Source organism: Herpailurus yagouaroundi, unplaced genomic scaffold, assembly GCF_014898765.1.
Source record: "Herpailurus yagouaroundi ecotype Mexico unplaced genomic scaffold, PumYag 28, whole genome shotgun sequence".
NCBI lineage: Eukaryota > Metazoa > Chordata > Mammalia > Carnivora > Felidae > Herpailurus > Herpailurus yagouaroundi.
The window spans coordinates 31,276,113-31,289,843 of record NW_024412376.1 but is presented as its reverse complement, the minus strand read 5'-3'; the positions used below and the strand labels follow the sequence as shown (position 1 = coordinate 31,289,843).

Sequence of the window (13,731 nt, the reverse complement as noted above, 5' to 3'; positions counted from 1 at the left end):
CAGCTTTCATGTCACCAGTGGTGAGTGAAGAGAGAGCCTTGTACTCTGATACTTCTACTAAGACCCTCTCCTCCTCGTAACCCCACAACCCTGATAGCCCTGTTATACCACCACCACATCTGCCTTGAGACCGTTAGCACACGAATTCCATTTTTGTGTGTATCATCAGCATCCCGAACAGGGCCTGGCACATCAAATATTCGAAAGGATAAATAAATGGAGTCCTAAGTCTTTAGATAGCATATATTAAAGGCAAGTTCATAAATTATTCTGCAGTGCCAATGAGCTACCTTTTTTTTAAGTTTATTTACTTATTGAGAGAGAGAGAGAGAGAGAGAGAGAGAGAGAGAGAGAGAGAGGATCCCAAGCAGGCTCTGCACTGTCAGCACAGAGGCCGATGCGGGGCTCGAACCCATGAACTGTGAGATCTGTGAGATCATGACCTGCACCAGAATCAAGGGTTGGATGCTTAAACAACTGAGCCACCCAGGTGCCCCAAGATATCTTTATAAATTGTAGAGGTGTGTCATATGCTTTTTATTTTGTTTAATCCCATTTGGTGTTTTATTTACAGCACAGATTAATGAATAACTTGTAGTTACAAAATTATCTCCAGGGCTATAATAGTTATAATAATAGTTATTGTTTGTGTAATGCCACTTACAGTAATTTGATTGCATGATTTATTCTGTGGGATAAATAGTTGTATCTCCATGTTATAAATGTAAAATTATAAATGCTTAAAAGTGTTTTTTTAATGTTATAAATGTAAGAGAGAGGGAGATAAAGGTCTTTTTGCAATGAAACCTTCTCCAGAAAGACTGAGAGACCAGTTTCGTGTGGGACACAGGTTAGTTTACCTGAATGGAACAAGGTATATAAAAAGGTGCAGAACAGGGGCACCTGCCTGGCTCAGTCAGTGGAGCAGGAGGCACTTGGCTGGCTCTTGATCTCTGGGTTGTGATTTCAAACCCCATGTTGGATGCAGAGATTACTTAAAAATTAAAAAAATAAAAAATAAAAAGAAGGTACAGAACAATGAGAGGGCTTATTGCAGGGGGGTTTAATGCTCAGCCAGGGTAACTAAACCTGTAGTTGTGGCTTGGGTGTGTGAACTGCTGTATTTCAGTACTAACATCGTTTTAGGGCTTGGACTTGGAGTAATCCAAGCTAAGTCTGTTCCAAAGCATCAACAGAAAAGTTTCCTTATGTTATAGCTGTACATCCAAATGGAAGGGAGATGGAGATAGTGGAGAATTCTCCACTTGGCATTTTTTCCAAGCATGCTTCTCATGAATTATACAATTTGGTAAGAGTAGTGACAGTTTTGATGGGGAGATTGGGAGCACTGAAAACTGGCAAAAATGTGGGGCGCCTGGGTGGCGCAGTCGGTTAAGCATCCGACTTCAGCCAGGTCACGATCTCGCGGTCCGTGAGTTTGAGCCCCGCGTCGGGCTCTGGGCTGATGGCTCAGAGCCTGGAGCCTGTTTCCGATTCTGTGTCTCCCTCTCTCTCTGCCCCTCCCCTGTTCATGCTCTGTCTCTCTCTGTCCCAAAAATAAATAAACGTTGAAAAAAATTAAAAAAAAAAAACTGGCAAAAATGCAAAGCCATTTTTGGTCAAATGAGTAGAGCAAGCAAGCAAATGTGTTGAATAGGAATTTCTGCAACAACTCTTCAAGGTAACTTTTTTTTTTTTTCAAATTGAATTCATGTTCCCCCTGCCCAGGCAGCAGCAGGGGTGGTGCAGGGGCTGGGGCATATGCCCCTAGCAGGGAGGACAGCAGTCTCATGAGTGATGTGCAGAAAATAAAAAAGGATCCTAGGAGCAGGCAGTGGTGCCCCCCAAAAGACACACCAAATTTCAAGATTTTATCTATATCTCAGTGCCCCAGGGGGAGGAGAGGAGACTTCAGGCAGCATCCTGGAGAGGGGCTGCAGGCAGCCCCACGCCAGCCTGCCTCTTCAGCCACTTTATTAGCTCAGACACACGGCACTACAGGCACCCATTGCTGCCACCACACCCCCTGCAGTCCCGGCCACTGGCCGGGTCATCCGAGTGTCCATGGGACTCCAAGTCCCCAGCCCCACCTGCCCTCAGTTGTGGTCAGATTCCTCCTCTTCTTTACTTTGTAACTGGGTGCCCTGATCACATGCTTTGCTGAGAATCAGAGACCTGTGAATGATTTCAGAGATGATGACCCCAGCCCAGTGGCTCACTTTCCAATTTCTTGAACAGATCTGGACTGCTGATACTTATGCTAAGGTCCAAATGCTAGTGACAGCCCAGCTTGACATCAGAGTTAAACTTTAAAAGTTGTGTAATATTTTCTTGCTAAGGTTTCTAACTTTAGGAAGTCTTAAAGGTAATTGTGTGCTTATTAATTTCAGTGAAACATGGCATGAGTTGTAAAAATCATGCATAAGGAAAAGAGATTCTAGATTGAAGTCTGATATTGACCCTTAAAAAAAAAAAGTGATTAAGGCTTTTATCTAAACTGCTGGTTAACTAGCTGATTCCAAAAAGGGTGAGTCATTTTACGGAGACAAAAAGGCAAGTAATGCCCCTTCTTCTGGTGGGTGGAGAGTTACACAGCAGAGCCTTACAACCTTGAATTAGCAGGCCTGGTGCCTTTTTTTTTTTTTTTCCCCCATGTGAAAGTTTAGAAATGAAATCAGTACAGCCACAGTTTTATTGTAACTCTCATCCTCAGAACCACTGTTTCATTAGGTTGGGAATCTCCAGGAGTCTCATCTTTCTTTTCCTTATTTATGTTGTCAGCATGCTGGTACTTGGTTAGATAGCCTTTTGAATAGCACTTTTTCCAAAAAAAAAGTATAATATGTGTAGCTTAAAAATCCTGTCATTGTTATGTATATTGTATTGCTGCTAAGTACTAAACTAAGTCTCCAAATAAAGGGAAGTTGGGAGTTTTGTTTTTAGTTAGATATTGAAAAAGAGTATATGCTATATACTTTTTTTTTTTTTTTGCTAGCTTATATGAATCTTAATGATAGCAATTACGTTGAAGGACAAATTGTGTTGAGTAGAATTGCACTCTTAAACAGGGTGAATGCTTTGCTTTTCCTTTCAGCTGTCTAAAAATGTTTTGACTCTGACAATTTCCTTACAATAAAGCCTGCAGAATTGTTATAAAGAAATCAAATGATCATTACTGGTTTGGCAGGAAGAATTTAAAAAGTAAAGTAGCTTCACCCATTGTTTGTAAATAATACATACCCTACAAATGGAAAGTAGAGAAAAATAAAAGGAGAAACATTCTTAGTCTTGCTATTCAAAGACATTCTGATATTTCTTTCTAGTTCTTTTTTTTTTAGGTTTGGGTTTAAAAGCACTCTTGTTATCAGAAGTACATATACAATTTTGTATCTCTTTTTATTTAACTTTGTAATGTGAGAATTTTTCTGTGCTTCACAGATTTCTTGAAGACATGCCACTTACTCATTCTTTCATTTGCTGAGACCCTTTTCTCTGCTGGGTGACAGATGCTTTGTTCTTCAAAATATGGGTATATGGGAGTGGGAAATAATCTGCATTATAATTAGGTACTGCAAGATCATCCTGAATTTTCATGTAACTTTTATCTAAAGCTGAATGCTAAATTGTCTCCCAGGTAGCTCCTCATTTTAAGTCAAAGAAGTAATATGGATTGATTTTATTGTACACTGGAGCTAACTTTGTCAGGCTTAAAAATCCCTCTGCTTTGGAGTCTGCCCCTCAGCCGAAGGGCTGAACTGGGCAGGGTCAAGAGAGGAGGGCAGAGCAGGCATCCTGTGGGATGGCTGGTGTGCTTGGCTCCTGTACAGGGATTGTTTACCAGAGAGCAGGGCAGGGTTCATGGCAAGGTGTCTGACAAGAGACTTAGTCACCCACAGTGCACATGACTGGGGCCTTGTCCTCACAGAGGACTGAATTCGTGAGAATCTAAACATCATAAGTGGCATGAGGTTCAAGATGTAGGAGAAGGAATTTGATTTAATTTATCAGTCAGTGATACCCAACTGCCTCCTCCATACCCTCTTCCTAAATCAGTCCTCAGAGGGTCGGGTGTAGATGTGCACCTCCCAGCAGAATACTGTGAGGATGAGTGGTGTGGCTCACTCTTTAGCAGGGATGCCTGGACTTAACATCCTGGCTCTGGCTCTGCCTCTGGCAGGCTACATACTTTGGACCAGTTCCTTAACCTTTCTGTGCTCCATTCTCTCCTGTTAAAAGAAGATAGTAGAGCCACCGACTTCCTGTGATCAAATTGAAACACTGTTAGAACAATGCCTGGCATTGTTAATAAGCACGTAATAAACCTAGCTGGCTATTATGTACCTTGTGTGACCCAGTTTGTACATTTTGCCAAATTTCCTGAGTGCTGAGCTTGTCAATTAAGTTTACATGGCATTATGGCAGGTGTGTTCTTTTCTGATTGCACACTGAACTAGTCTTGTGAGGATGGGCCACTGCTTAGGTATTGCGAGCTGTTCATGATCACACATATGTGAAACAGCCAAATATTGACCAACTAGGTGTTGATCCTGGATATGTTTCTAAAGCCCATTCTCTAAAAGCACACTGCTTCAAGAAAGGTTCCTCATCCCCTTACCTTATGCATTTGTGCTGGCCTAGTGTGAGTGCTTTTTCTTTAAAAAAAAAAAAAATAATAATAATAATAATAAACTTCAAATTGAACTATAAGATACAGACAGAAAAGTGTACATATTCTTGTATACGTATATTCTTGCTATGAATTCACAGCACCAGCACCCAGATAAGAAACCCAGTAGTTTGGCAGCATCCCATAACTTTTTTGTGCTTCCTTCTGGGGATTGTGCTTTGAAAACTTCTGGTAAAAAGGCTTGTGATCCGTTGTTCGTGGATATGGAAAAGGTTTCATGGAAGAGAGGGAATTACCCCAAGAAAAGGATGGTTAGTTGTAGTGGCTCTGGATCAGGAACCCCACACCTTCCCCTTTGTTTGTTGTTCCTTTTTTCTCATTAAGGTAATGTGAATAGGCAAAGAAAGATTTTTTATAGAAAGATTTACAGATAATAATTAGACTTGACTTTTTGGGGCCTATGTTAGGCCTTCATTTTTCCTCTCTTTAAACCCATCTCTCTCAATTGTGGCTTTGGAGTTAATTTTTCATTACATACAGTGATCGCTGCTTTTATCACCTGAAGAGTGTGAAGTCAAGGGAATGCAGAAATGCTTGAAACATTCCTGACTTTAATTGTCCCAACTCTAAATCAGGCATGGGAATGGATTTTTCCTCAGATGCCAAATCTTTAGAGTTGCAGTGGGTTTCCAGAACATTGCATTGGAAGGATTTGCAGAGGAGTCTGGGGACAACAGGAAATGGTGTTCTGGTTGATTAGTGATTTTGGCTAATGGCAAAAGAGATTTGGACTAGTGTTTTCAGTAGCAGTACCAGATATTTGCCTTGTATGATCTGAGTGATACTTAATGCCATTTCTTGACTTATGAACTTAGCACTATTCTCTAGGACCACTTAGTACTGGCTGTGAGAATGGAAGCAATGCACATATAGGTTAAAAAGTGGAACCAGGGGTGCCTGGCTGGCTCCATCGGTAGAGCATGTGACTCTTGATCTTGGGGCCTTGAGTCCGAGCCCCACACTGAGGGATTGAGTTTACTTAAAAAAAAAAAAAAAAAAAAGTTGAACCAGTAGTCTTCCTTCCTTACACATATCACATGACCTCAGAGTACTTCCACACTTCCCTCATCCTCCCTCTAACATCTGATCAAGTTCATGTGAATTATGACAGTATCTGTGGTGTCAGCAGCAGTTCCAGTCAATGTATTGAACTGCAGGTGGAGTGTGGGAGTCCAGGCAGTGACTGCAGATACTTTTCTAAATGTGGAAACTTGGCTGAACCTTGTGAAGGAAATAGAGAACTTTACCATGGGTAGCATTACAAATAGGTAGTAAATTTTGTATGTATATTACTTAGTATTTAAGAGCAGGATATCTAGGTGCTAATGAATAACAGTATGGGTACCTATATTAGAGTATGATTCCATTTTGGGAAAGAGAAGATTGAGAAAAAAAGGAAGATCAGACTGAGGTACAGAACAGAATTTGGGGCACTGAAGATCTAAAGATACCTTTCTCTTAGCTACTGTGTGAGCTGCTCTGATTATTGTCAAAAACTGACCTCTGTGCTTTGAGGCCAAAATGTAGACAGAGTTTGGGATAAAGAGGAATGATAGCTTTCTTGCTTTGACAGGCAAAGGAGGCAAAGGAGACTGGCCTTCAAAAACTGCAAGCCCTCCGATAGGAAGGGGTTGGGGGTTTTATAGGGAAATACAGGATCTAACTGGTTTTGGGAGGAACCGTACAAGCTCCTAGCCTTCTTTGTCAAGTCTTTAGGGTGGTACTGGGTTTCTGAAACAAAAGGGTAAGAAGGGCGGAGGGGAGGTTTGCAGAAGAGAAGGGAAAGGTTATTGTAAAAATCGAGCTTTGCTGAAGCATTAGAGCAGCCATTTTGATTTTTGTTCAACTTTATGCTTTTAAGCAGTTTCCTAATGTCTCAGAAGAATGGTTGTGATGATACAATTATTACTTGTTTTTCCATTTACTGAAGAAGTTTTAAAACTCCCATTTAAATATAAGGAAATTTGGAGTCTTATAGAGGCATCTCTTTTAAGTACAATGGTTGTGGATTTGATGTACATCTGTATTACGTTTTATCAGATTTTGAACTGTGGAATTAAGGATTATTAAGGGGAGGGACGGAGGAAATGGCTTTTTCACTTCTTAAAAGTTTTGAAGTTCTTTCCATTAAGGTACGACATGAGTCTGATTGGAGTGAACATGGAATATTAAAGCTTCTAAAGGAACTTCTGCTGTAATAAGTGGAAGAGTGTGTGTTGAGTTTGTGTGTTTAATCACAGGCACCCTCTTGGTCAGAAAATGTGCATCAGACTGTTAAAGGAGCACTGACACTGCTTGTTGCAGGCAGATTCATATCAAAGTGTTAATGTAAATATTCAGTGGTATTGAACCTATCAAAAAGTGATCTGTTGAGTATCTACCAAGTATAAGACCTGTATGACGTACGAAGATGAATGCCAAGACCCAGATTTTTTATACTCAAAATATTTATGATCTAGTTAGGCTCATGAGATATGTACACCGCTCTGTTGCCAGGCAGTTACATGTTAAGGGTTAAAGGTGTGGTTTAAAAAAATTGTAGGGGAATTCAAGGGAGAAAAAGATCTTCCAGCCTAGAAGTCATCATAAGGAAGAATGAAATTTTTACCAAGGAAATGTTTCTCAAATGTGTGGTTCCCAGGCAGGCAGCAACAGCCTCCTAGGAACTTGTTAGAAATGTACATTCTCAGACTCCACCTCAGAACTGCTGAATCAGAAACCCTGGGGGGTGGGCCCAGCAATTGGTTTAAAAGCATCTGAGTTTGAGCCCCACTCAGACAAGGAAGTGTTGGATCAAGGGTATGCTGACTAAAATCAGGGAGAAACAGTGACTGGTGTATAGTGTTTGGTTAAAGGCGGCTGGCTGAATGGAAGGAACGTGAAGAAGGATGAATTGTCATGTTCATCTCTTATTATTCTGATCATTGAAGATATTTGCATCATCGAGATAAGGGATAGAATTTGTATTCTGTAAGAGAATTTAAGGCTTTGGAAAATGTAAAATATCAGAATGATTGAACAGCTTTGTGGCTAGCTATGAGGTTAAATATTTGTTCAGAATACATGTTTAAAAAAAGGGTTTCACCCATGGGGGAGGGGAAGAAGAAAAAAAAAAAAAAAAAGAGGTTCCAGTGGGAGAGAGCCAAAGCATAAGAGACTGTTAAAAACTGAGAACAAACTGAGGGTTGATGGGGGGTGGGAGGGAGGGGAGGGTGGGTGATGGGTATTGAGGAGGGCACCTTTTGGGATGAGCACTGGGTGTTGTATGGAAACCAATTTGACAATAAATTTCATATATTAAAAAAAAAAGGGTTTCATGTCCTTTCATCAGGTCCTAGATAAACATCTTTTAGAGATTTTAGTTTTAAAACTTAAATTCAGTTTTACATGTAAAAAATGGGGTATGTTCCCCCAGCATTTCTTCTACATATTTTAGAAAATTCAGTTATTTTGGCATTTTTAAAGATCCTACCCCTTCAACATTGAACATGTTAAAAAAATAAAATTCAGGGGCGCCTGGGTGGCGCAGTCGGTTAAGCGTCCGACTTCAGAATGGTCACGATCTCGCGGTCCGTGAGTTTGAGCCCCGCGTCAGGCTCTGGGCTGATGGCTCAGAGCCTGGAGCCTGTTTCTGATTCTGTGTCTCCCTCTCTCTCTGCCCCTCTCCCGTTCATGCTCTGTCTCTCTCTGTCCCCAAAATAAATAAACATTGAAAAAAAAATTTAAACAAAATAAAATTCATCCGAGTAAATGTGAAGATCTAATTGGCTTCATCAAATGATTCATGAATCCGGCAATATCCCATCTAGAAAATAGAGGGGTGTTCTGAGGAGTTGTACAAAATGGAAAGTTTTTATGGGAAGGAGAGTGGAGCAATAAAGGTATATGCAAAAAAAAAGAAAGAAAGGAAGGAAAGGGCAGGGGTCTCGTCTCCTTTGTAGGAAGGGAACGGAGGGGACCCAGCTGATAGATTTCCTCATTGGTGCTTATCTGAAAATTCCTGATTGGCAGGTGAAGACATTTCTGGGGGAGGTTTAACCTGCAGTTAACTTAGTTATGAAGCTCTCGTTTGATGACTTGGTCTGGCTGGAGTAACACCATGTGAGGCCTGTGGTTTTCTTTTTGGCAAACTATACTTTCATTTCTCCTGTGATTTTAGAGGAGGTGGACCCTTGGTGTTGGAGACATTGATTCGGGGCCTCACTTGGGCCACTTGGGAAGTGGAAATGATAACCTTCCTTTCAGCCTTTGCTCATCCAGCTGCGTGGTGCCTAAAATGGAAGGGTTACAGTGCTTGCATAAGTGAGCTTCTGATTCTCTGTTTAAAAAGAGAAAGTGATTTTAAAGACAGTTCAGGGGAAAAAAGAAGAATCCATGATCACATGGTGGCCACACAGTTAAGCTTTAAGGTCAAAATGTGTTCCCCTTACTGGAAAAATGGATTCATTCTCTCCTAATCTGGTTTTACCTTGGCACTATCAATTTATCACGTGCAGAGAAGTCTAGTCATTGTTGTAGGTGTGTTGCAATCTTTACTTCTCAAGGGAGGATGTATTTAAGATCTTTTTTGGGTTTGTTATAAAGGAACTTTAGGGTCACATATATAATCATGTCATAAGGTAATTGTGGCCTCTACCACGATATCATTAGATTCTTCTCATGCTTATGGAGTGAAATATTTGGCTGCCGTGTATAAAGATACATTTAAAACCTCCTGAAACTTGGGGGACCCCGGTGGCTCAGTTGTTTAAGCATATGACTCTTGATTTCAGCTCACTTCACGATCTTCTGGTTCGTGAGTTCGAGCCTTACATCCAGTTCTGCGCTGACAGTGCAGGGCCTGCTTGAGATTCTTTCTCTTTCTGCCCCTCCCCTTTGTGTGCTTTCTCTCTCAAAGTAAATAAGCAAACTTAAAAAATAAAATAAAACCTCCTGAAACTGAAGACCTGCCAAAGGTTCATCAGATTTTAGGGATCTATTAATATTTTCTTCAGCCTAATTCGAGGATGAGAAAGAGGAAAAGGAGTTGAGACAATCCCTTATAGTTTTCAAGATCTGACCTGTGTTTTAGGGACCAGTGCTTTTTATTTCTTCTAAAAGAAAAATTATTTTTTCCATGAACTCACAGTACTATGGAAAAATTATATTAATTCCATAGCATTATTTCATTTTACAAATGAAGTATGTTAGTGTCAGAAGTCAAAACTGAACTACTTTTGTCCTTGTGTTCTGGTATTTCAGGGCTTTCTTGGCTTGAATATACCCAGGAATTAGGAATTCAGTGCAAGAGTTGTGAGGATTTATGGCTTCTCACTTATTACTTTTCTTACGTATGTGTGTGTTTATATAATTTTTCATATACACACACATCTGTATATTTGGTATTAAAGAAAGGATGTGTCCCTACTCTCCCTCCCCCACATCACCTCGTGTACATCAAGCCCTACCTTTGTTGTGCGTAACCATCTCCCTCACTTGCTATGGGTAGAGTTTTGCAAGGTTGCAGAGTAAGACCTGTCAGCTGACGCTTGCTCACATGAGAGCCATTAAGAGGGTGGTGTGGCCAATGTCAGAACAACCTTGCAGCTGAAGGCAAGTCACTGCATTTGCCCAGAGCCATATGAATGGGTCTTGTGACCAATTAATTGACTACTACATAATCTCCAACAGGGGAGCACAGATGGAATGAGTCAGCCCAAGCTGCTCAACCTGTTGAGTGTTTTGTCTTTTGCTGACCCAGAGTACAAGCTTAGGAACAAAAGTAGGAAGTGGGATTTGGACTTGCCTGTTTTAATGGTCCTGCTGAGAGCATATTTTATAGCATTGGATACATCTGACTTCCTAATACTTTGGCAGGCTAATTTACGTAACAAATGAATGTTCCTTTTTTTTAAACTTTTGAAAGAGGAAATTAGTAGGCTGCTGCCAAGTAGCTTGCCTCACCTACTGTATAGGGAGTACAGGGATTACTTAGGACGGCTGGTCAGTGTGGACTATCCCTCAAACAGCAAAGGATCTTCAACATTTGTGTCCACGTCCATGTTGATAGTCAGGATAAACCGGAAGAAAGTTCATACACTCAGGACATGTGTGGCGGCACTACGAAGACAGCAAACCGGCCAGGGGCCCGGCAGGATTCAGCCAGATGTGTGTGCGGTGCTGGTTCTGGTGCTGCGAGGACTTACAAGACGCTTTTACGCACAAAGACTCGAAAACGTGCCAGGGTAGGAAGGGGCACTGATCGCTCGGAACTCAGCAACAGGTTTGAAACTTCAGTTCTGTTTTAAAATCTAAGAGAAATGTTTATTTAATTCACTGTGTACCAAGCGGGATGAAATTCTGTTGATCCAAAACTTGTTTGTTAAGAATACTTTGTTTTAGTAGGACGTGGGGCCATTGGTGGGTGTGCGGAAACAAGTCCTTTCCAGTACCAAAAAGGTGCAGGCATGGTTCTTATTATTTTTTTGACTGTTTCAATTCTACCACCCATCTGCTTCCTTAACTTTTCCTTACGTATCCTGGAGCCAGCTCGCAAGAAATGGTTACATCCTTGTCCTGTGTTGAAGTTTGAACAATACTATTCACAGAGGTCATCAGGAAAACGAGTTGCGGTCCTGAGGGTCCACCACAGTTGGTAGATGGGGCACAGGACTGGATGTTATCTCTTAGTCTGAATGGTAGGTGGAGGCAGGATGGTGGGAAAGAGCCCAGCTTCTTCTGGCAAATTATTTTCGTGAGAAGGATTGGAGTTATGCCGGAACTAATTTTAAGAGTGGCGCTTACTTAAAGAGAGTAACATTATACTCGCTGTATTCTTTTAGGTTCATTATGTCATCCATTTTGGAAGAATTTATTAATTTAATTAGTAATAGCTCTCAATTGAAACATATTTATAAAGAATTTTATTGCATATCAACCAAAAGGAAAAATGCAGTGAGAATCCGATGTAGATAACTACTAAAGAGAGTCAGTTAAAAGTTAAGCTCTGATTCTCATGATTAGTGTAAAAGTAAGTTTCTGAATTCACTTACATATTTTTTTCCTTATAAGAAGTTTTCTTAAAATTATGTTTTATAAACTTTTTCCATCAATATTGTTCTTGATTGGTTGAAAATAATCAGGATATAGTTTCTGTCATATAAAAATCATTGTCTTTCTTTAGTAGAAACTTAATAAAATGGTATATAATCTACTCCAGTATAAACCCAGTAGATTGGAGAGCTAGGGAGAAGTGTGGAAATCATTTTATAGGGGCTGGGTCACATGCTGTCCACTCAATTAAAGGGAGATATTTATAGACGGAGCAGTAATGAATGATGTGGTACATTAGAAAAATACATTTGAGTGTTCAGATAAGAATTTCACTTTTGTACTTTTTTTAGTTAATTTTTTTTTTTTTTACAATTTATTTATTTTTGGGGGACAGAATGAGACAGAGCATAAGCAGGAGAGGGGGAGAGAGAGAAAGAGACACAGAATCCAAAGCAGGCTCTAGGCTCTGATCAGCAGAGAGCCCGACGCGGGGCTTGAACCCATGAACCGTGAGATCATGACCTGAGCCCAAGTCGGATGCTCCACTGACCGAGCCACCCAGGCACCCCTGTTTTTATCTGTTTCTTATCAAGATAGAACAGCTGAGTGATACAAAAGAGTAATGGATTGGCACTCAGTTGATCTGGATCCTGATTCTGATCCTGATCCTGATCCTGATCCCCACCTCTGCGCCCAGGAAGAGCCTTTAACCATGTGGGAGTCTCCTGGCTTTTCTGTGTCTCACTTTTCAACTCTAAGCTATGAAGTTGGTTTAGATTATTTTTAAAAATCCTTTCCTTCTCTGAAATTCTAAGATGTAGCATCAGGACCTTTTGTATTCCCTATATTTATTCATATGATTCTAGATTCCCCAAATACATATTAGGGGTGAGGGGGATAAGAAAATAATATGCAGGGCCACATAAAGTTTTTTTAAAAACTTCAAAACATTTTGGTATGAGCTTCTGCTTCTCAGTTTCAGTGAACTTAATATTCTTCAGTGGATTTTAATCATTTTTATTTAAACAACACGTTAACAAAAATTTTTCATATCCATTATTGCCTTTTCTTATTTTAACTTCCTTTAGAGTTACTTCTTTGGTGCTGAGACTTTTTTTTCCTCTTGTTTAGAATTTTGCGCAGTGATGACGTATACTCGTCAATTAATTGGAATTCATCTCTAGTCAGACCAGACCAGACTTGATAGACCTCATCTACTTTGTCTCCCCCTTCCTACCATCTTGAAAACGTGATCGTTATTTGCAGCGTTGTGCTTGGTTTCCTGTATTTCTTTAGGACTTGAGCCAGTCTCAAGGGTAGAGTGAATTATTGACAGGAGCTTGCACTGTAGGGATCTGGCTCGAAAGTGCTCACGAGTTATCTGTTTGTCCAAGTCAGGTGGCAGTCAGTTAAGTATGACTTCCAACTCCCTCTTTGCTCTTGGGTATCTTAAATCAATAATTTTAGGTGGTCTTAGCTGAGTGCACTGATAAGTAGGTTTCCCCCCCCCATGTTTCCTCATGATTTTCCAGTTACTCAGAGGTGAAGAGAAAGACTCCACACATGTAGAGGAGTCATGTTAGATACCTAACAGTGGCCACAGTGTAAAACTGCCACAGTTCAGTGCAGAGGGAAACGTTTTTCTTTATTTAAAAATTTTTTTTTCTTTTTAATGTTTGTTTATTTTTGAGAGAGAGAGAGAGAGAGTGTGTGTGAGTGAGCGCTGGGGAGGGGCAGAGAGAGGGAGACACAGAATCCGAAGCGGGCTCCAGGCTCTGAGCTGTCAGCACAGAGCCCAGCGTGAGGCTGGAACTGATGAACTGCGAGATCATGACCTGAGCTGAAGTCAGAGGCGTTACTGACTGAGCCACCCAGGTGCCCCTGCTTTTCTTTCTAATTATGGTCCACGTGGAATCAGACTTTTCAGGGTGGAAGTGTGTCCTCTGTATCTCCGCTTCCATTCTCCTTAATCTCTAGAACGAAAGATATTGGAGGTTCATTTATTTCACAGA

At 40.7% G+C, this 13,731-nt stretch overlaps 1 protein-coding gene across 5 annotated transcripts in view; it reads left to right on the top strand.

Moving 5' to 3' along the window:
* Nucleotides 1-13,731, top strand: part of FNIP2 (folliculin interacting protein 2) — a 131,361-nt gene that overhangs the window by 26,867 nt on the left and 90,763 nt on the right. For 2 of the 5 annotated variants that reach the window (XM_040471506.1, XM_040471497.1), the window contains exon 1: nt 10,410-10,949. The exons of 2 other annotated variants lie outside the window; for them this stretch is intronic. In XM_040471506.1, the coding sequence (XP_040327440.1) occupies nt 10,774-10,949 (176 nt within the window). In that variant the 5' untranslated portion in view covers nt 10,410-10,773. Of the gene's footprint in view, nt 1-10,407; nt 10,950-13,731 lie in introns of those variants that run through there. One more of the 5 variants, XM_040471518.1, reaches the window with a different exon arrangement.